The 20,168-nt window shown below is 40.0% G+C and overlaps 1 protein-coding gene across 2 annotated transcripts in view; it reads left to right on the top strand.

Annotated features, from left to right (window-relative positions):
• Positions 1–20,168, top strand: part of marchf8 (membrane-associated ring finger (C3HC4) 8) — a 69,156-nt gene that overhangs the window by 37,396 nt on the left and 11,592 nt on the right. Inside the window, exons 3-5 of one of the 2 annotated variants that reach the window (XM_026309674.2) lie at positions 10,244–10,294; positions 17,732–17,811; positions 18,240–19,178. In XM_026309674.2, coding sequence (XP_026165459.1) covers positions 10,244–10,294; positions 17,732–17,811; positions 18,240–19,178 — 1,070 coding nt within the window. The remainder of the gene's footprint in view (positions 1–10,243; positions 10,295–17,731; positions 17,812–18,239; positions 19,179–20,168) is intronic. The other variant, XM_026309672.2, reaches the window with a different exon arrangement.

The raw sequence follows: 20,168 nt of genomic DNA, 5'->3' as shown, positions 1-20,168 counted from the left end.
TGCACCAAATCACAGCACAGCTGGGTTGGTGGGGGGATTAATGTAGTCACATGTCATGGCAGAGCTTTAAACCTGTTGAGGAGATTGAGGGGATGAGGGGAGCAATGAGGAATATGATGAAAGAACGACAGAATGAGTTGGGCTACAAAGGAGAGAAGAGCAAGGCAGAAGGGAATCTGTTGATGGTTGCACTTGCATGCTGGGTATTTTTGTAGCATGCCCACAGAGCATTCACAGCATTGTCTTCTGCCTTCTGCTTCTTAGTTTCCTCTGCAGAGGCACGTTTTAAAGCCTGTGAGCATGTTTTTAACTTTCAACTGAGCTGAGCTCTCATGCATTTAGTATTCACAGCACTCTCTGGTTTTTAAAGAGAGAAACTAGTTTCAAAATGTTCCTACACTTGAGATAGTGTTTTCCCAGTGGGCACCAGAGCTTATGCTTCTCTAAGCAGATGCTAAGTTCTACTAGCTACAAAGAAGCTATTTGCTGGGCCTTTGCCTCAAGCTGTTATCAGGCTCTTGTTTTCAGGATGTCTGAGAGTCCCTCCTTAACTGAAGTTGCACTGAATTGGTGTTTTACACTAGTCCTTTAATAGAAACCTTGGTTTAAGTTTTACTCACTGCTTTCCTCCCTTGCTGCAGTGTCCTCTTGGTTACTGTAAGCATTTGTATGTGTCTGCGAGCCTTTGATTGAGGAATTACATCACAAGGCTACTTAGGGTTCACACGGTAATAATGCAGCTGATAAGGAAGAAATAATTAACTGTGTCTTCGCTTTTCCATACAAGTCATAAATAATGACTTGTGTTATAGGGAAGAATAAGACCCGATGTGCAGCTAATTATGATATGTGGCTTCCCTGCACAGTCACAAAAATATTTCACCACGTCTTTGGATCTCTTAGTCTCTTTATAGAGCAATCACCCCGCGCTGTCATTCTCTGTCATATCCCGTCCCCTACGACTGCCCCCTGGTACTCTTCTTTTTGTTTTTTTTTTGGTTTTTTTTGTTAAATCTGCTCCTCACTGTAGCTCTCATTGCTGCAGGATTAGGCTCTGCTATTACATCTATAATACTGTCTTATAGCATTATTAGACTCACAGCCGCCATTCACACTCCATTGCTGAAGATGATGGCCAGTGTCTCTCCTCTACCATATCCCATTATGGTATACAGATGTAATTATGCCTGAGGTGAAGAGTGATGACAGATAGAAGAAGAGGAGGAGGAAGTAGAGGGGGGAACCACAAAAAAAACATCCTGCTTAGTAGAGCACAGACATACCGCATATGTGTGTTCATAAAAAAGCACATAGGAAAGTTGTAGACTATGCATTCTACCTCAGTTTGATGTAATTTTATGGTGCATACACACACAAATACAGATGCTGCAGGCTGACAGCGTTGCACTTTTGCTAAGCTAATCCCTCTTGTGTAAAGGCAAGAATATGCTCTCAAAGAAGACATACTGGCATGATAACTTGCTTTATAGCAAACTAGAAACTCAAAGAAGTCTTTTGTTCCATGTTTTTGCCTCTTCTTGACCTTGCATGACCTCTTTGTTTAGCATAATGTCCATCTCTTTTTTTTTTTTTTTTTTCTCCCCGCAGACACAGTTATCCTAGGTCTGTGGTCAGCCGAATTCTCCACTGGTTGTTGATATTGTGCATAGTTGAGATTTCTCATCTGGTTCTGCCCAGCTGCCCACTCTTAAGTCAGCCTGCATTTCCTCCTTAAGTGGCAGCTGGATACAGACGAGAACAGGAAACCACATAAAGGCCAGCTTCCTCTGCTGCTGGGACTTTATGTCGGGAATGTTTGACGTTGCTTTCGCTGCAAGGATGTGTAACTGTGACCTCTGAGGATTCAGGACTGATTCACTCTGTTTACACAGATATTTTTCTTTTTCTCTGAACTCTTTCTGTTTACACATTTGTGTATGCCAGCTATATTTTACAGGTTAAGAGTGTGTATTTATGAAGGCCTACCTACCATTATTGGTGTTTGATTTTACAAGACTTAAGAGCTGAGGCGATGCACAGGAATCTGTTAATTCTGTCTCAGAAGAAAATCTTGTCGGCTTGTCTGTAGAAACTTGTGCATTAAAAACAACAGGGTGAGCTTATTTTTAGAGCTGCATTTGGCAGAATGATCAGCCCTAAGCAGATCATGGTATCCTTATTTATTTCAGGGAAAGCTATTTAGATGTAAAGACTGCTCTGTGCAGTCTGCTACAGGCATACTTGCAGATCCACAGGCTTTACTCCTTTACCTGTCTGCCTAGAGCTTTATTGTTTAATTGAAAACAAAGTACGGTTTTCTACTTCAATGTGTTGTTGTTTCCCTAGAAGTCATTTTCCATTTTTCCATTTTTATTTTTATCATGGTGATCATTTAAGTGTGACATTGACATCCTGGATTCAAAATACATATGTGCATTGATGTATAAAGTGGTTTACTGACACCAGAGTGCACATAAAATTCTGCATGTGGTCTAACAGTGAAATCCAAAAAACCTAGTGTACAGTACCATTTTTAATTACTTAATATGGTCCTGCACATATGGTTTGGCTTGTTTTGGGTGGAGGACCCAGTGTTGGACATTAAATGAGCTCACCATTCATCTCACAATAACAATTACAAATGTATACTTGGAAGGTTTACCAAATCTAATAGCAAGGTGAGGAGGTGGCCAGCACGCATTCATACATTCCTGAGAGGCGCACAAATCCAAAATGTGAAATCACATGTGTCGGTATCCTGTGGATTCTGCATGTGCTAAGTGAATATCAAATAGTAACAAATATGGTCAAAGGACTGAAGGAAAGGACGTCACGTGTTTCTGAAAACATAGTTTCCTTATTTCCTTCACTGTATTTTTATTGGGTGGGAGAAAGGTACAAGAAACAGATGCAAGTGAGGGAAATGCAGATGCAGTTAGGGGAATCCAGATGGACCCCTGTACTCTCAAAGTTGGTCATGCTCTCATAGACAGAGGTGTAAGTCTGCTGCATTTAACTGTGATGAGTAAACCAAACCATTTCAGTTGAATGGCAGGTCACTTTATTATAATGAATTTACAGACAAAGAGGTAAAGATATGGGAAGTAATTTTCAAAAAACCCTCACACACACACCCTTTATCTGTTAAGTTCACTGATTTAAATTCTTCAGCACATTACCACTGTCCGATAGCTATCATTCATTTGGCTTCTGTGTCTCTTTCTTTATGTCTCTTCCTCTTCCTGTCTCTTTTTTTATATCTCCCTGCTTGTCTTGTTACGTTGTCAGCAATTTGGAGCTGGGGATGATAAAGTGTATTCTTTGGCCCTTTTTCAACACAGTAACTACCACATAAAAAAACTTGCTGTCAGTCATTGGGGGACACAGTGAGGAGTTTCTTATTGCAGGAAAAAAGTCTCTGAAATATGGTAATCCACCTCCATACATATGTATTAGAATTAGATTTTAGTTTGCATTTACTCTACCTAGGTGCCATTGTTTACCATTTGTGTAGGATCAATGTCATTTTCCCAAGGTGACTATTAAAATGCCTTTTCCTTCCTAGAATCAATTGTTACTGTTTAAAACTGCCCATGGCCTGGTTGTTTTCTTCTTCCTGGCTTCCTGAATGAAGACACTTTCACATACCTCACCCATCATCAGCCCATAGGTGCTTACATTATGTGCTTTCATTATCCTCTGGAAACAGGTGCATTTGTTACTACAGTTGATTGTGGCACTATGGTTGGCAAGACGGCAGAGGAAGCTGAAGGTGTCAGTTTATTGTCTCTCTGCAGTGACATGAAGGAGGTTCATGCTTTTTCTTTTTTTTTTTTTTTTTTTTTTTCAAGCAAGCGTTCGCATAATGTTTTTCTATTTATATTTACAGTGATTTCACAAGTGGTCACAGAGTTTTGAGCAGAGGAATTGTTTGGCTTCTGTTGTGGCTGTTGTGAATGATCGGGTCTGCAGCAGAATGAGGACTAATGTTGCTTTTACACAGCTGTAGAAACAAACCCTGTTACCATTACTATTTCTATGAATGTCACAATCACTATCACTCTCTTCACCGGAGAGCAGATGCAGCGATTTCAGGCATGTCCTCTGAGTGATGTTGAAAGATACTCTGGGAAGTGAACATGGGTCAGCCCAGGAAAATAGATACAACGGGGGAAAAAAAAAAAAAAAAAAAGCACAAGAAAATCTTAAAAGTGTACATAGAATGCATAATATATAGGAGACGAATAATAGAGTTTGGAAGGTAGGTTTGTTTTTGCCAGTTGATATTGCATTTTGTCCATTGTTGTGCTGTTGCAATCTCAAACCAAACATGAACAAGGTAAAGGATTGCAAGCTTGACAAGCAGCTTTCAGTTGCGACCCTGACCTATTGTGTGAATTCCCATTTCATATCTGCGTTGGCACTGAAACTGTTGAAGGTACAGGTGAGCACAGATGGTGCTGGATGCAGGCTTGCTGACTGAAGGTTTCGGGTTTGTGTTCTGAGAAGCTGTTGACCTCAAACACAAACCTATCTTTATGCTCAGCCTCTGGCATGATGCTGGTGTGAAGTGGTGCAGAAACCAGAAGGAGGAGAATTTCTACAGAAAATAAGAGACATTCACCTTTGGTTAGTATATGTGATTCACTAGCTAATGTCTATTTTCAGTTTTTTAATCCACTTTTCACAACCATCCCCATAAAAGTATTTCATTGAAATAAATGATCAAATAAAACCTTAGATTTGTTGTGGCTCTATTTGCTATTTGTGTGTATAATAAGATAAATATTACAGCTGCAATGATTAGTTCATTAATGAAAAATTCATCATTTGTCAACCATTGCTTAATATTCCCTGGTTCAGCTTCTTGTCTTTATCATATATGATGGTAAGTTCAGTATATTCAGGAATAAGACTTCTTGTTTTGCCCAACCAATAATCTAAAGAGGTCATGTTAGGCTGTGGGTGTTAATAACAAATCTGACATTTTAAAAACTGAGAGAATAAACGATTATTCAAGACAGGAATTTTCACCCACCACCCACCACCCTAAATGAAACACCTGCAGGAGATGTCTGATTTATTATTGAGACAGTGTTTGGTATTTTTGCTTGATTAAATAAAATGATTGAAGTAATTCAGTTGTAAAAATTCTGAATGATTAAACTGTAATTGTTTCAGTTCTGGTCGATACATCCCCCATACAATCTGCAGTCCAATATGTGAGATCTTCTTCAAGACAGCACAGATGGTGGATTCATCTCTATTACTGAAAGAAAGTTCTATAGAAACTTTGTGGAGAACAGACACATTTCAAAGGGGCAGGGTAAATGCATGAAGTTTTTATCTTTTGAGATTCTTGCATAAAAGCGCACTGAGTCCTCCTCCCTGTGGGCTGAGAACAGGGCCCTAAAAGAGACAGTGATCCCTCTGAACATGACCTCCCCTCCTCTGTCATACTCTCCTAAGCTTCTGTTGTTTTTTTTACAAGCTCAAGTCTTCAGAGTCCAGTCTGAAAGTTGTGTTATCAAAGGCTGGGGCTGCTAACACGCAGAGGAGGTGTAGAAAGACGGGCACAGCAGACTGTGAAACCTTAGCCCTCTTTTATCATAATTATGCATGAGCCCAGAGAATAAAGCTCTTTACAGTCTACAGTAATGGTGGCAGTGAAGGTGAGTAGTGGACTTTGTGCTGTAGGTAATTCATTTTGGGAGAGAAAGAAATTGGGTTAGAAAGAAAGAGGCCACATGTCAATGCTTTTGATCCCTTCATTTCTCATCTACCATTATCTGTCTTTAGCCTCTCTGCTCTAATCACTGCTGTCTCTAAAATCATTAGTCCATTTGTGACCTTTATGTTTTGCAGAAACCATGAGTGTGGGTCTTTCTACTTGTTACTTCATTTTTGGCCAAGAATAAAGGATTAAGGGCAAGGATCATCAATTTGGTCTATTCTTATGCTTGCCTGTTATCCCCAGCTGTCTATCTTGAATCCAAACTGAATATTTATCCTCTCTGACAATGTGACAATTGATTTGCTGCACAAATTAAACCCACTGACAGCTGTATTTGCTGTTTTGTAACATTGTATTGAAGAGGTAATGACATGGAGAGAGAGAGAGAGAACTGGTTTATTTTAATCCACTAGTATAGCAGGAGACAGAGAACTTGCCCTTCTTTGCACCTAATCAATTTCAATACTTTTGCATGTTAATCCAAGGTCTTAAGTTGTGTAAATAGACGTAAATAGATTCAAATACAAGATAAATACAGTTTGAGATTGGAGATAATTACCAGTTTGTTGCTGACATTGTAGATGATCAGAGTGACAGAAAATTGCATGTAGATATTTATTTAGAAGTTATTTTTTCAGATAAACCATCAATGGTAGATTTTCTGTTGCAATTTCTACTTTGACCATAAATTTGGGCTTTGAGTGAGATGGGTAAAATAAGGATGAAGCTGAAACGAGGTAGCAGGGACAAGCAGAGCGTGATGGAGCTATTGCCATGGCAACTAGTCATAGCTACATTAGGATGCAAGTGAAGTAATTAAGAGTTGGTAGCGTGTTGTGTTTTTTGTGTGTGGACACACAGTTCATGGGTCTTTGGTGCTTCTTGTTTGGAAACAAACACAGCTTCCCCTTAAATGCAAAAATCTCATCATCCATTTATGTTTATTATTCAATCAGAAAGACATTGTTATTTAGAAAATAAGTGAAAAAACAATCAGCCAGTCCAGAAAAGTAGTTTAGCTTTCAATAAAAATCCATTTATTTTATTTTCATATTTTTCAGTCATGCATTATGCTTCTTGTCTTCAGTCCAGTCTGAAATATTTCAACCACAGACAATCTGGTACTCAGACTGGAGCCTTATGCACTAGGTGGTCCTCTAATATCTGTGCTAATGTTTTTTGTGAAATATCTTCATCAAAAAAAAAAAAAATTACCCCTGTTCTCTCTGGCATTTCTGATTGTCACCATTAATCAAAATTACTTTGATTGATGACTAAACACAGCCAAAATCATACTGCCATTACCCACATCCAAATTTTTTTTTACGTTAGCAGTTATTAAGAAGGTACCACATTAAGCTAAGATCGAGTGTAATAAACACTGTAGTGGCTAAGCATAATCTTTTGGCATTGTGAGCATGACATGGTGACAAGACAGCACTGGGTGCACCCAGAATGACCAGCTAGCATGGCTGTAGACTTCATTTATATATACAGTGGGTACGGAAAGTATTCAGACCCCTTTAAATTTTTCACTCTTTGTGTCATTGCTGCCATTTGCCAAAATCAAAAAAGTTCATTTTATTTCTCATTAATGTACACTCAGCACCCCATCTTGACAGAAAAAAGCAGAAATGTAGAAATTTTTGCTAATTTATTAAAAAAGAAAAACTGAAATATCACATGGTCATAAGTATTCAGACCCTTTGCAGTGACACTCATATTTAACTCACATGCTGTCCATTTCTTCTGATCCTCCTTGAGATGGTTCTGCTCCTTCATTGGAGTCCAGCTGTGTTTAATTAAACTGATTGGACTTGATTAGGAAAGGCACACACCTGTCTATATAAGACATTACAGCTCACAGTGCATGTCAGAGCAAATGAGAATCATGAGGTCGAAGGAACTGCCCAAGGAGCTCAGAGACAGAATTGTGGCAAGGCACAGATCTGGCCAAGGTTACAAAAGAATTTCTGCAGCACTCAAGGTTCCTAAGAGCACAGTGGCCTCCATAATCCTCAAATGGAAAAAGTTTGGGACGACCAGAACTCTTCCTAGACCTGGCCGTCCAGCCAAACTGAGCAGTCGTGGGAGAAGAGCCTTGGTGAGAGAGGTAAAGAAGAACCCAAAGATCACTGTGGCTGAGCTCCAGAGATGCAGTAGGGAGATGGGAGAAAGTTCCACAAAGTCAATTATCACTGCAGCCCTCCACCAGTCGGGGCTTTATGGCAGAGTGGCCTGACGGAAGCCTCTCCTCAGTGCAAGACACATGAAAGCCCGCATAAAGTTTGCCAAAAGACACATGAAGGACTCCCAGACTATGAGAAATAAGATTCTCTGGTCTGATGAGACCAAGATTGAACTTTTTGGCGTTAATTCTAAGCGGTATGTGTGGAGAAAACCAGGCACTGCTCATCACCTGCCCAATACAATCCCTACAGTGAAACATGGTGGTGGGAGCATCATGTTGTGGGGGTGTTTTTCAGCTGCAGGGACAGGACGACTGGTTGCAACTGAAGGAAAGATGAATGCGGCCAAGTACAGAGATATCCTGGAAGAAAACCTCTTCCAGAGTGCTCAGGACCTCAGACTGGGCCGAAGGTTCACCTTTCAACAGGACAATGACCCTAAGCTCACAGCTAAAATAACAAAGGAGTGGCTTCGGAACAACTCTGTGACCATTCTTGACTGGCCCAGCCAGAGCCCTGACCTAAACCCAATTGAGCTTCTCTGGAGAGACCTGAAAATGGCTGTCCACCAACGTTCACCATCCAACCTGACAGAGCTGGAGAGGATCTGCAAGGAAGAATGGCAGAGGATCCCCAAATCCAGGTGTGAAAAACTTGTTGCATCATTCCCAAGAAGACTCATGGCTGTACTAGCTCAAAAGGTGCTTCTACTCAATACTGAGCACAGGGTCTGAATACTTATGACCATGTGATATTTCAGTTTTTCTTTTTTAATAAATTTGCAAAAATTTCTACATTTCTGTTTTTTTCTGTCAAGATGGGGTGCTGAGTGTACATTAATGAGAAATAAAATGAACTTTTTTGATTTTGGCAAATGGCAGCAATGACACAAAGAGTGAAAAATTTAAAGGGGTCTGAATACTTTCCGTACCCACTGTATATATTTTAAAACTGCTTCTTAAAAAAGAGAGTAGTGCAGAGTACAGTATTGAATCAGTTTCACATGGTGTTTATTCCTAAATGAAAGTGTAATCTAATTATCACAAATGTAACTGACGCAATTGAAATATTGTAGGAGAACTGGTGGATTTCTGGGTCCTTGGGCATACAATAAAACTGATTTGTGGTCTACTGTGTGCAGGAGGAGGTGCTGAGGGTTAGCAGAGGCCCTGACAGTAATTTTATGCCCCCTAACTGTTTATTCCATTCATGTTTCACTGTCTATACAGTTAAAACACTCTCCTCACAGACCTGATTTCCCTTTTCGCATTTGTTCATGTGTGTTCAATTTTCACATTACTCATTAAAGAACCATGCAAGGCTTTAATACCAACACTGAAGGCAGCACAACAGCCAGTGCCTGTTTATCTGTGTCTCTGATGCAAGCTGGGAGTCAAGGATCATTACAGCCACAAAATAAAACTTGACTGTGCTGAGAGCTGCAAGTGTTGGCCTGTTTTGCTCCCTGGGTAATGATACAAATATTGTGACACTGTTTGATTTGGTGTTTGGATGGATGTGTTATGTAATTAGCTTGATGTCCGTTCGTCTCATGCCAGAAGAACTTTATTTACCGACTTAAGATGCTAAACAGCTCAGGCTCACAGGCCTCTGAGCTGCTGAGAAATGCAGCTTTGCTGTGCTCATTAGACAGAGACAAGAATCTTCTACTCCTTTTATAGCCTATCACACATTTCTTCATTCATATTGCCTTATTTTCACTATTAAAACCTCTGTATTATTGTTTAAATGTTCTTGCCTGGTCATTTGTAGTCATGATGGCAGCATGGGTCAATGGATGGCAGTGCCGGTCTGTTGTTTAGTTGGTACACTGCTCCATTCCACACTGAAATATCTCACCAGTTGGACGGATTAATCTAAAATTGATGTTGATTTAGCTGACCTGACCTCTAGTGCAACCATAATGTTAATGTTTTCTCGTTTTTCTTTTTTTTTTTTTTTTTTTTTTTTTTTGATGCCTCAAATGATGTTTAATAAATTGCCATCAAACCGATCGCATGTACAATTTCATCTGGCTTGATCAATACTGTAGTTAATGACCAACTAACTGCAAAACTAGTAACATTCCCATCAGCATTTAAACATCAGTCATTGTGAGAATGTTAGTATGATGCTTTGTCACTTCACATTGTAAAAATGCTTGTATGTAGTTTGTGTCTATAGAGACTCAAAGATGGAATCAAATAGCAATTACTGGGCATTTGCAAGCTATCAGTGTGCAGAATGCAATGGGGAGCATTTCTATTTCTGAAAGAATGTTTTCACTCACTGGAGCTGTCTTTCTTTCTCTTCTTTACAGAATGAAAAACCTCTGGGTCATTCTGCAAGCAGGTCCAGCAATATATCAAAGGTGAGCAATGCACACACAAATAGAAAGTTTTGAATGAATTAATGGCCTTCGTATGCCAGAGAGACAGAAGAGAAAATAAAGACAGTTGGTGGGAGTGAGCAGTGGAGGAAAGTAGATATTGTCAGAAGAGACAGACATGGTCGAGTGAGAGCAGCTAATAAATAACCTTCCTCTCTTGCATTACATTCCCTCAATCAGAACTGCATCTTCGAATAGCTTCCAAAGTACAGATGTATCTTTGCAGCTCAACTGCTCGGCTCAGTAGAGCTCTCTGTCAGACAGACTGTACAAGTCTGTTCTCTTTGGTTCCTGTCTTTCTCCATTTGCTCCTCTTCATCCTCGCAAACCTATGGCCTGCATCCAATCTAGCTGCAGCGGTGCAGTCTTTGGTCTCTTGAGCCTATTAGAGGATAAACCCTTTGCTTGTGCTAGATGTCAGGGTCACTTCGTCACTTTTGAACTGCAGCAACATGTAATGGACTATGAAGACTGGCTAATTTGGACTAGCTGGACTTTCCACTGGTTGCCTGGCACCTGGTCGTGGCCCAACATAAAACTTTACACCTCAGTTCTTATATGCGTTAAACAAATGAGATTTATGTGTTTATAAGTGCCATTTAGAACTTTGTGTTTTGGACAGCACGTTTCCAACCATGAAGGTGAAATCTCAGAAGCTAAAAACAATAAGGGTATTTTTCAAAGTGACAAATTTATTCCTTTATTAGTTTGCATGAGTATCAGGCTGGAAATGATGCAGCAGAACACTATTTTTGTTTACTGATCAACTGATCAATTAAAAGTTCCATGGCAATTTCAGAAATTGACTCTAGCTTGAATAGTACTATATAAATATATACAGTAAGTCAGGAGATAAAAATAAAAAAGCTGTAAGTTCCCACATTTCCTCTTGTGCTTTCTACATAAAACATGAATACTATAGCTTGGTGTTTCATTTGTAAATGGAAGGGTGGATTAATTAGTTAGCTGTTTCTGGACGCCATGCATTGTCACTCAGTCATACCCAGACCACCATCCCTCTTACAACTGCGTGTGTTATAGAGTGATAGGCAAAACGTATGAACAAGACTTCGATAGCTTTAATTAATAATCAGTAGTCCACCTGTCAGCTGATGCTTTGTGCTCATTTCTACATGGAAATAAAATACCACTGGCTGCAAGGTTTGGACAGGTCTGAATTTCTAGGTAGTTTTTTTTTGCAAACTGAGCAAGGAAATAGTACAAGACATCCCATTCATGCTCTCAGCATATTGTTAAAGACTCAAATTGGAAACAAAAGATTTAACAGTGGATTATTATAGAGGTGTAATATATTTTGAGCAGCACACCTTCTTTCTGAAACCCCTTTCTCTGAAAGCTGCTTGAATCAGTGTATGATCTGTGAGACTACAGAAGGTGAGTGTATGCATATATGCAGTGCATTTAGAAGTTCTCTCTGCAGTTTTGGCAGGAAGAGATGGAAGATTTTCATATTTCCAGCAACTCAAGTTTTTCTTTTTGCTAGAAGAATATAGAAGTAGGTCAAGTTCATATGTGTTGCAAAGCTCCAAAAATAAAGACAAACTCCCTTATTGGATCACCCAAAAAATAATGTTCAGTTAATTTATGCATGTGCCTTTTCTGTACGAATGACTGATGAGTTTTAATGGATGGTCTTGAGTATTTTCTTTCCTCATGAGCTTCAGCCAGACTCAAATAAGGACACCAAAACAAACCCTACAGTATTTCACGTGGCACAGATTCAAGCTGAATCACATCGCCCCATGTCAAATAAAATCAAAAATGATTGCGCTCATATCCAATTGCTGACCTACTTAACAGATATTTCTCTGCATAAATAACCACTGCACTGGCCTGGGAGGAATATTTCATAACATTTCCAGCTTGGCGCAGCATTATATTTAGGAACATCCAAAGAATTAGTTTTACTCTCTAGAAGCAATTTTTCTTTTTTAAACTGATGACCTGGCATGATATTTATGGTTCATGCTTTTTTTTGTTGTTGTTTTGGGGAGGCGGGCTTTTTTGTGTAGACAATCACATGAACAGTTTTTGGTGTTTTCTTTAATGGAACAGGTTTCTCCTCTCCCAGGTTGGCTCAAAAAAAAATCATCTACTTCTAGGTATCCAGTTAGTTGTAAGACTCCCACTCGAATACCTGTCATAAGGCCTACACACACACCAGGAGAAAGAGATTTATATAATAACAGCAGCAAACCAAGCAGCAGCACTTAGCCAAAGGGTAAACTGTTTCATGAAGATAATATTGCCTCCATCAGTGAATTTGTCACAATAGGGGATTATGGTGTATGGTCTCAGATATTAATATAAATGTGTATCCAAAGTCAAAACCTATTATCTATTATCTTTTCTTTATTTTTTTGTTCATGGATTTGTTTAGACAGAAAGCCTTCTTTATTGAACTGGAAGAAGTAGCCTATAGAATTGTGAAAGTGAGGTGGTGTTGCAGGTCAGCAGTTTTCATTAAATGAAAGAATGGTCAGTATTGTAATATACAAGCAGCTCTGAGAGCTTTATCTGGGTGCTGAGTGTGGGCTGAGGATTGCCCATCGGTTTGGCGTGAGTCAAGTTTCCACTCGGTGAGGTCAGGAGGCTTAGCTGTAGCTGTTTCTCTCTTTAGCACAGCGCCAGGGAGCCGTGCGATGCCTCCTACACTGTTTGGTAGGGAATTAAAGTATTACGGTCCTCATAAAGACACAAAGCAGTGACCCACCTCTCAGTGCATTGCTGTTGATAGCCTGCCAAACATCTGGTGATGCTCTAAAATTCAAGCTGCTGCAGTTTTGCAGCTCTTCAGGCTCCATTGCGGCAGTGCACAACCTGGGTCTGTTCTCCAGATCTATAAAGGACCAGCTTTGCTGTCCTATTGGCAGATCGCTGATGTTGTTGAAGTCGGGCACTGAGCCGAGCCAATATTTTGTCATTGTTGATTTCTTGGAACTCATTATTTTTGTTTGTTTGTTTGTTTTTGTTGTCTTTGTGGAATTCTTCAGTCTGGCAGTGCTGTTCAGTTTTGGGGATTTTTTTTTTTTTTTTGCTTTTTATAACTAGTCCTCAGAGAAACAAAGAGAGACATGAATGGTTTCATTACAAATTGCTTTTGGTAGAAAGTGCCATTATTGCCCGCACTTCAATAATGACAACAAACCGAATTCTGAAATGACCAAATCAGTATATATTTTTTAACATACCCAGTCATTACCCATCTGTTATTCTAATCATGAATTTCCAACAGTAGTGTTCATATCACCATCGAAGTTGTAATTTTGACAAAAACACTTTTTTTTTTTTTTTTTTTTTTTTTTTTAAAGCTCTCAAATACTGTATCTAACTTATGTAGGTGATTAAAACATCAAGCAAAACAACTAGGGTTCAACAATTTAAGCCCAATTTTAAGTTTCGATATTGTTATTTCACAGTACTTGACCAACTCTGTAATAATAATAATAACGCAACTATCTAATGTTTTCAGGTAATGTCAACACTAATTTCTCTCAATCTATCTGTTAATGTAATTTTCCTGTAAAGATCGATAACAACTTTGTGAGAGCAGGTGACACTTTGTTTAGATTAAGGATCAAATGTTATACTTCAGGTTTAGTAACATTAAAATGATAAAGGAAGTGTATTTTCCCTTCTTCAGAGGCTGGTGCTATGTTGAACCCTGTCCAAGAGTTGAATCAACTGTTCTGATTGCCAGTTTTTGCAAGCTTTCTTGAGGTCCCACTGAAGCAGATGGGCATGAGTTAAGATAGTCTCAAGTGCCGGAGAACTGATCAGTCTAATCAACCAGCTTTCCTTTAGCCTTCTGCACAGCTACTGCTATCAAATCTCCCTGATTAAGGCTCTAATGTGCTTGTTTTTTTTGTCCCAATAAATAAACAACATGGTATTTGAGTTTTTTCTGGAAGTGGTTTAGTGCGGAAATGCAGTCTGATAAGAACTGCTATAAAATACATCAGTGGTAGTTCTCAGTGGGTTTTGGCTTGATTGTATCAGTGCACCTGGCATATAATTAGATTATTCTTACTATATACAACTGGAGTGTAAACTAGATAGATATGGTCCTCACTTGATTAGCAGAATAACCTTTTAAAGCTGGACAGAAGCCTAAAATGAATAAAAATGGAAAAAAAAAGATGGTTCTGGAAAAATAAAAAAAGATTAAAAATTGAACGATTACACAGGGGTCTTACCTAAGGCTTGAGAAGGCATCTCAGCATTACTGCACCTTATCACTGTAATTAACCTGCACCAAGCTTAGCACAGTGCTCTTGGTATTCTTAGTCTCAAGTGATTTAAAGTAAATCACTGAAACAAAATAATCCCTGTGCAGGCAACCAAAAAATAACTCCAGATTAAAATCAATGTCCTTTTTATATTAGTCAAATATTTATTTTGTTATTTTAAAAAACTTGTATTATTTCTTTCTGTTTGCAATTTTGAGGGAAAAAAAACATTTCTTCTCTTTTTGTGGTGAATGAGATGCTTGATACCATCAACTGTTCATCTTAGCTTAGCATAAATACCATTATATCGCTTGTATAATGCCAAGCTAACCACCTGCTACCTGTATCTACACAGATGTGTTGTGGTGATATAGTGATATATCAGTTTTCTCATCTAGATCCTCAAGAAAGTAAATAAACCTTGTTCTCAAAATGTCAGCTTTATTTTGGAAACATCAGTTTGACAAAACAGTTCAAATTCAAGTTTTTTTTAAAGTCTAAGAATAAACTTTGATTCAAATTTTTATGTTGCCTTAATGTTAGCATCTTGTCAACATCTGGCCCATTCACATAATCTGTTCAGCAGTGTGTCCAGCTTGTTAGAAGCATCTCACCTGGAGGAAGTGATTCATTGTTCCTGTTAAATTTTAATGGTTCTACTTTGAAAGGCCCCAGTGACTAGAAAATGAGACCTGTATTTCTCTCTAGATAGAGACGGTTAATGAAGAATGGAAGCTGAGGGAATAGCAGATTTAAGACAAAAGGTGTTCAAGGAATAAGAGGAGGAGTGGAGGATCTAACAAGCAGGAAAGAAAATAATGTATGCAAAAATGGGAGTGTGTGTGAGTGCTCAAAGAAAGAGGTTAAATGAGCAGTTTCGATAATGAATTAGGAGGCACGCTAACAGGGGTTCATGACAGTGAGAATATGATGTGAGGCTGACTTATGTCTCATTAGCACATCAGAGACAGAGAGCCACACTGAATGGATAAGTCTAAGTATGAATATGCTTCTTTACACAGTTTACAGTATTGGAAGTAAAAGGTGGCGATTGTCAAGGCCGCATAACTGTTTTACAGCAGATGGTAAAATGTCTTCACCTGCAGAGTTTTGATTACTCTGAGCAGGCAGCCATTTACTCTTGAAAGGTCCTCATCACAAGAGAGGCCAGTAATAAGTGAGCAAATGTTATAGAAGTCTGAAGAGTTATACTGGCTGTTAAATCATTATCGTCCTGTTGTTTAACTTTGCTCAGGGACACAGTTATCTATTGACCAACTTGCGCAACATGGCTATGGGCATGATTAACTAGAAAAGACAGGGAAATTACATTCACATGGCTACAATAAAATAAGGAATAAGATCTTCCTTGCACAATCATGACATGAGCCTCCTCCTTTTTTTTTTATCAGTCCACATTCAGATTTCAGCAACCCTAGCGCTTTAGCTAAGCATACATCTTTTTTTTTTTTTTTTTTTTTTTTTGCTTTTAGTCATTATAGGAGTCTAGTGCTGAAGCAGCATGTTCCACCTGTGGACTTACATTTAGTACTTAAAAAAATAACACTTTTTTTTGCTTTGGTTTGTTCCCCCCCCCCCCCTTACCCACCTCTAAGAGCAGTCTAACATTTTACATTGACAGCTCAGACAGCAGGACCCCAAACAGCAGCCTTGAATGAAACTATCAGAATAACAATTTACAATTAAATACTAAAGAGAAACAAAATGATCTGGTGAAACTGCAACCTTGGGTGAACTATTGATGAAGAGCAATGCAAAAGAGAGACTGCACATCTGAATTATAAACAGTGAAAGGGAAACTGAGCTGTTCATGTACAGACAGAAAAACAGGGTGAAGGGCATAGCTGGGCATTGGATTTTCTATTGATTAGTGTGAGGCCATGAGCTATAAATTTCACCTAGTTACAAATGAAATCCAATAGGTAATTAGTTTCTTCTTGAAGTTACCAGACCCTGGTGTCTTTATGTTAGCAACCCAAACAGTATCTGATCCCATCAGATCCTGTTCTTTATGTTTCCTGCCCAGTCTGTAGCCATCGCTCCGAAGGAGCACTCGGGCATGTTGTTCAAGGAATAGTTTGAAAATATGCTTATTCACTTTCTTGTTGCGAGTTAGAGAAGACCGATACCACTATATGTACACTGAATATGAAGTACCAGGTAGAACCAGATGGTTCTTCACTTAGCTTAGCATAGAGACCGGCTCTGTCCAGAGGTCTTTAGACTTCATGTAGTTTTGTCACTGTCTCTGCACCTGTGACTCCAGAAGTCACTGTTTACACACTAATAACAACATATTCATGAATAATTCTTATATGAAATGACTCTAAATATTACACATTGAGCCTTTAAATGATTGAATGAGTGTATTAACTCTCCAAAGGTTTTTGTTGTCTTCACATTCTCCCATGTAATTACTGACATTTCATGTGAGCTCGCTTTTGGTATTCTTCTTCCAAACAAAGTGGATAATTCAGTAAATGTTGGCTTGTTTACGTCCTGTACGATTGTCTTCCACTTGTGATTCTTGCCCTGTCAGGCGTTGCAGTAGCAATGTTAATATGTAAATATGATGAATAAAATGTGATCACAACCCATAGAAATAATGGACTAAAATCCAAGCTGCAATAAACCAATTTAAAAAAAAAAAAAAAAAAAAAAAAAAAAGCTCTGAGGAGGCAGAACAAGTTTACAGCCTCACATTCTCCAGCTGTGCCTCTCTCAGCACCTCATTCTTCATAACTCTCCCTCTGTCTCTCATTCTGTCTCCTCTGCGCTTTGCTCCGTGAAGCACTGAGACAGATTTGGCCTGGCACTACTTTAATCAGATAGATTAACTGCCAGTATTGTGTTTTTCCTTTTTATCATCCTGTTTATCAGTGTCTGACATGGTCTTTCCCTAAAGATCAGATTCATGTGCTGACAGTCTGATAAGTCTCACCACACTGGACCTTTCACAGGAATTATGATTTGGTCCTATGATTTGACTAATATAGTAGTTATTTCACTGCAGGGTTTCACTTTAATGTTTATTGTCCTTTGTAAACTGTTTTTGTGTGTGCGTGTGTGTGCGTGTGCGTGTGTGTGTGTGTGCGTGTGCGTGTGTGTGTGTGCCTGCGTGCGTGTGTGCATTTGTTTTGTTCTTCAGGCGGGGAGCCCGACTTCAGTTAATGCTCCATGCAGTTTCTCCAGGACGTCTGTTTCCCCCTCCAGCCAGGACATCTGCAGGTAGAAACCATTTCAACCTCATTTTCACTCTTTGTGCTACTACCAAATGTACACAGTGATATGAACCAAGAGTCTAATCCATCTGAATTTATTTATTCAAGTCTGTTACTGGGCAAGAACCTTATCACTGGGTGATGTTGGTTTATCCTTTACCCTTGAGGAACATACTCACTGTGTCGACTTGGTTGCATGTAACCTGCTGTAAAATGAATTTTATAGCAATATGGGTCATTTGATGTTTGGTAGTTTGCTGCAGAGGCACCAAAACTGTTTATCTCCTTTATTAAATCCCTTTGATGCATGATGTGTTTTTTTTTTCATTTCTCTTTTTTTTTTTTTTTATCCTTTCCTGTTTCTCCTCCTGCTCTCCTTTACCACTGTTACATTCCTCTGTTGAAAACACACATGCTCAAACACTTTCACGGCAGCAGTCAGGATCAGGACTCCCGGAAGCAGACTGCAGTGGTTCTGGTGAATTCTAATGGTAAAACCTGCCAGGGTTCAGAAAGTATTACAGTGACCACCCTCTGCACAGACGCCCTCCCAGCTGCTAAACATAACAAACAACGAGACTGGCTTTCTCTGCTCCGGCCCTCCTCCATCAACATCCACCCCCACAGCCCACTGAGGTTTTCTGTCTCTCTGAATGATGTGAGCCAGCGTGTGGACAGTCTCTGCCGTGGCCTGCACTTTATAGATCGGACGTGCTCTGAAGGAGAACTGAAGGTGAAGCCTGAGCCTGCTCAGTTTCCTGCCTTGGATCGTAGGGCACGCACACTTAACGACAAGCTGGCTGTAGCACCCACACACCAGAACCGAAATCCCGCCTTCTCGACACGCACCCAGCCCCACCTTGTCCCCTCCTTCACCAACAACTACAAATACATGCTGGGCATCTCTCCTGCCAGTTGCCTCCCATCTGACCCTGCCATCATCATCCCTCCACCTCTTTCTAACACCCACCTCCACCCCCATCACTCCCCAAGCACCAATTTCCTGCGTCTCCTCCTCCCCGTCTCTCGATCCTCTACCTCAGCCAGCCTGCAGTGCTCAGAGCTGGGCAGCTACGCTTCTCACCTCCACATCAGCAAATCCTCTACCACCCTACTGGAAGACAGTGAGGCAGGGTTTCCCCCCGACGATTTACTGGGCGATGACGACGTGTTTGTGGAGGACTTGCCCAGTCCAGCTCCAAAGGGATCAGGCCAGCTGGCAGTCCCACAAACAGTCACCTTGACTGGGCCAGGTCTTCTTCTGGCGCCCCTGTGCTATATGGATGGGGACAGCGACTTGGACTGCTGCCCATCCCCTTTGTCAGAGAAAACTGGGCCATTGTCACCGTATTCTCTATCTGGGGACTGCTGCAGGTGGGTGACTGACTGGATTGTGTAATCCACACCCATCCTTCCTGTGACCTGGTAGAGTCCAGACCACCCCTGTGCCGTAACGTGGCAGTGAACCCCAAAATCCTATGAAGTAGTGGAGGACTTCTCATCCCATAGTGTAACTCTGGCAAACATCTTACACCACAGCAGCATTTGTTCTCAAAACCCCTGCTTAGAGTGGAGCTGATAATCAGAAGAACCTGACTCAGGCGGTTTACACACACAGCAACACCATACATGTCACCCTCACCTGTCCTGGTTCGACCCCTCGTGTATATGTGGACCAGAAATGTGCCTTCATTTAATTTGATGACATTTCATTTCACTTCACTATCTTGGTACATTTTTTCAATTTGCTGTCAAGCTATGTTTTTTAAATAATTTTTCATTGTTACTGGATCGATGAGGCATTAAAGTGTCTTACATGGGCTGAAAAATTTGTGATTGATTTTGCCCATAAGCTTTGAGCTTTGCAGTAAAGTCAGGAATCGGGGCAGAGGTTATGGTAGAAAATTTAATAGTATCGAGGAACTGAGTGTGTTTCTGTGTGAGAAATAGTGCAGCAAGGGGAGGACACGGGACAATAAACAGCATTGAACGATAGAGTCTGGCTGATTGGGTCAACAGGGCCGTCATCAGTCTTTTTCACATGGCAGTCTCTGCAGTCTGATTGACAGAGCCTGGCCATGTTAAGAAGGACGGACTGGGAGTAATATTTGATTACAGACCAGGCCATGGCTGCGTGACGCTTAAAGATGTGCCTTGCTAGCGGTAGATCTTACTAAGTTGCCACGTCAAGGAATGTTTAGCCCTTCTGGATTACAGTGTGTGTCAGTATGCTGCCTGGCAGCAGCTCAATTTAGTGATGAGACTTAATTTTTATACATGAAGCAGTGCCAATCATTTATATCCGTCTTTGCTGTCACCTGCGCTGTGTTCTGTGCATGTTCTCGGCTACAGATTATACTACGT

This window comes from Mastacembelus armatus, chromosome 15 (assembly GCF_900324485.2).
Source record: "Mastacembelus armatus chromosome 15, fMasArm1.2, whole genome shotgun sequence".
NCBI classification, from domain to species: domain Eukaryota; kingdom Metazoa; phylum Chordata; class Actinopteri; order Synbranchiformes; family Mastacembelidae; genus Mastacembelus; species Mastacembelus armatus.
The sequence above is the reverse complement of the archived record's forward strand: the minus strand, read 5'-3'. Positions and strand labels throughout refer to the sequence as shown.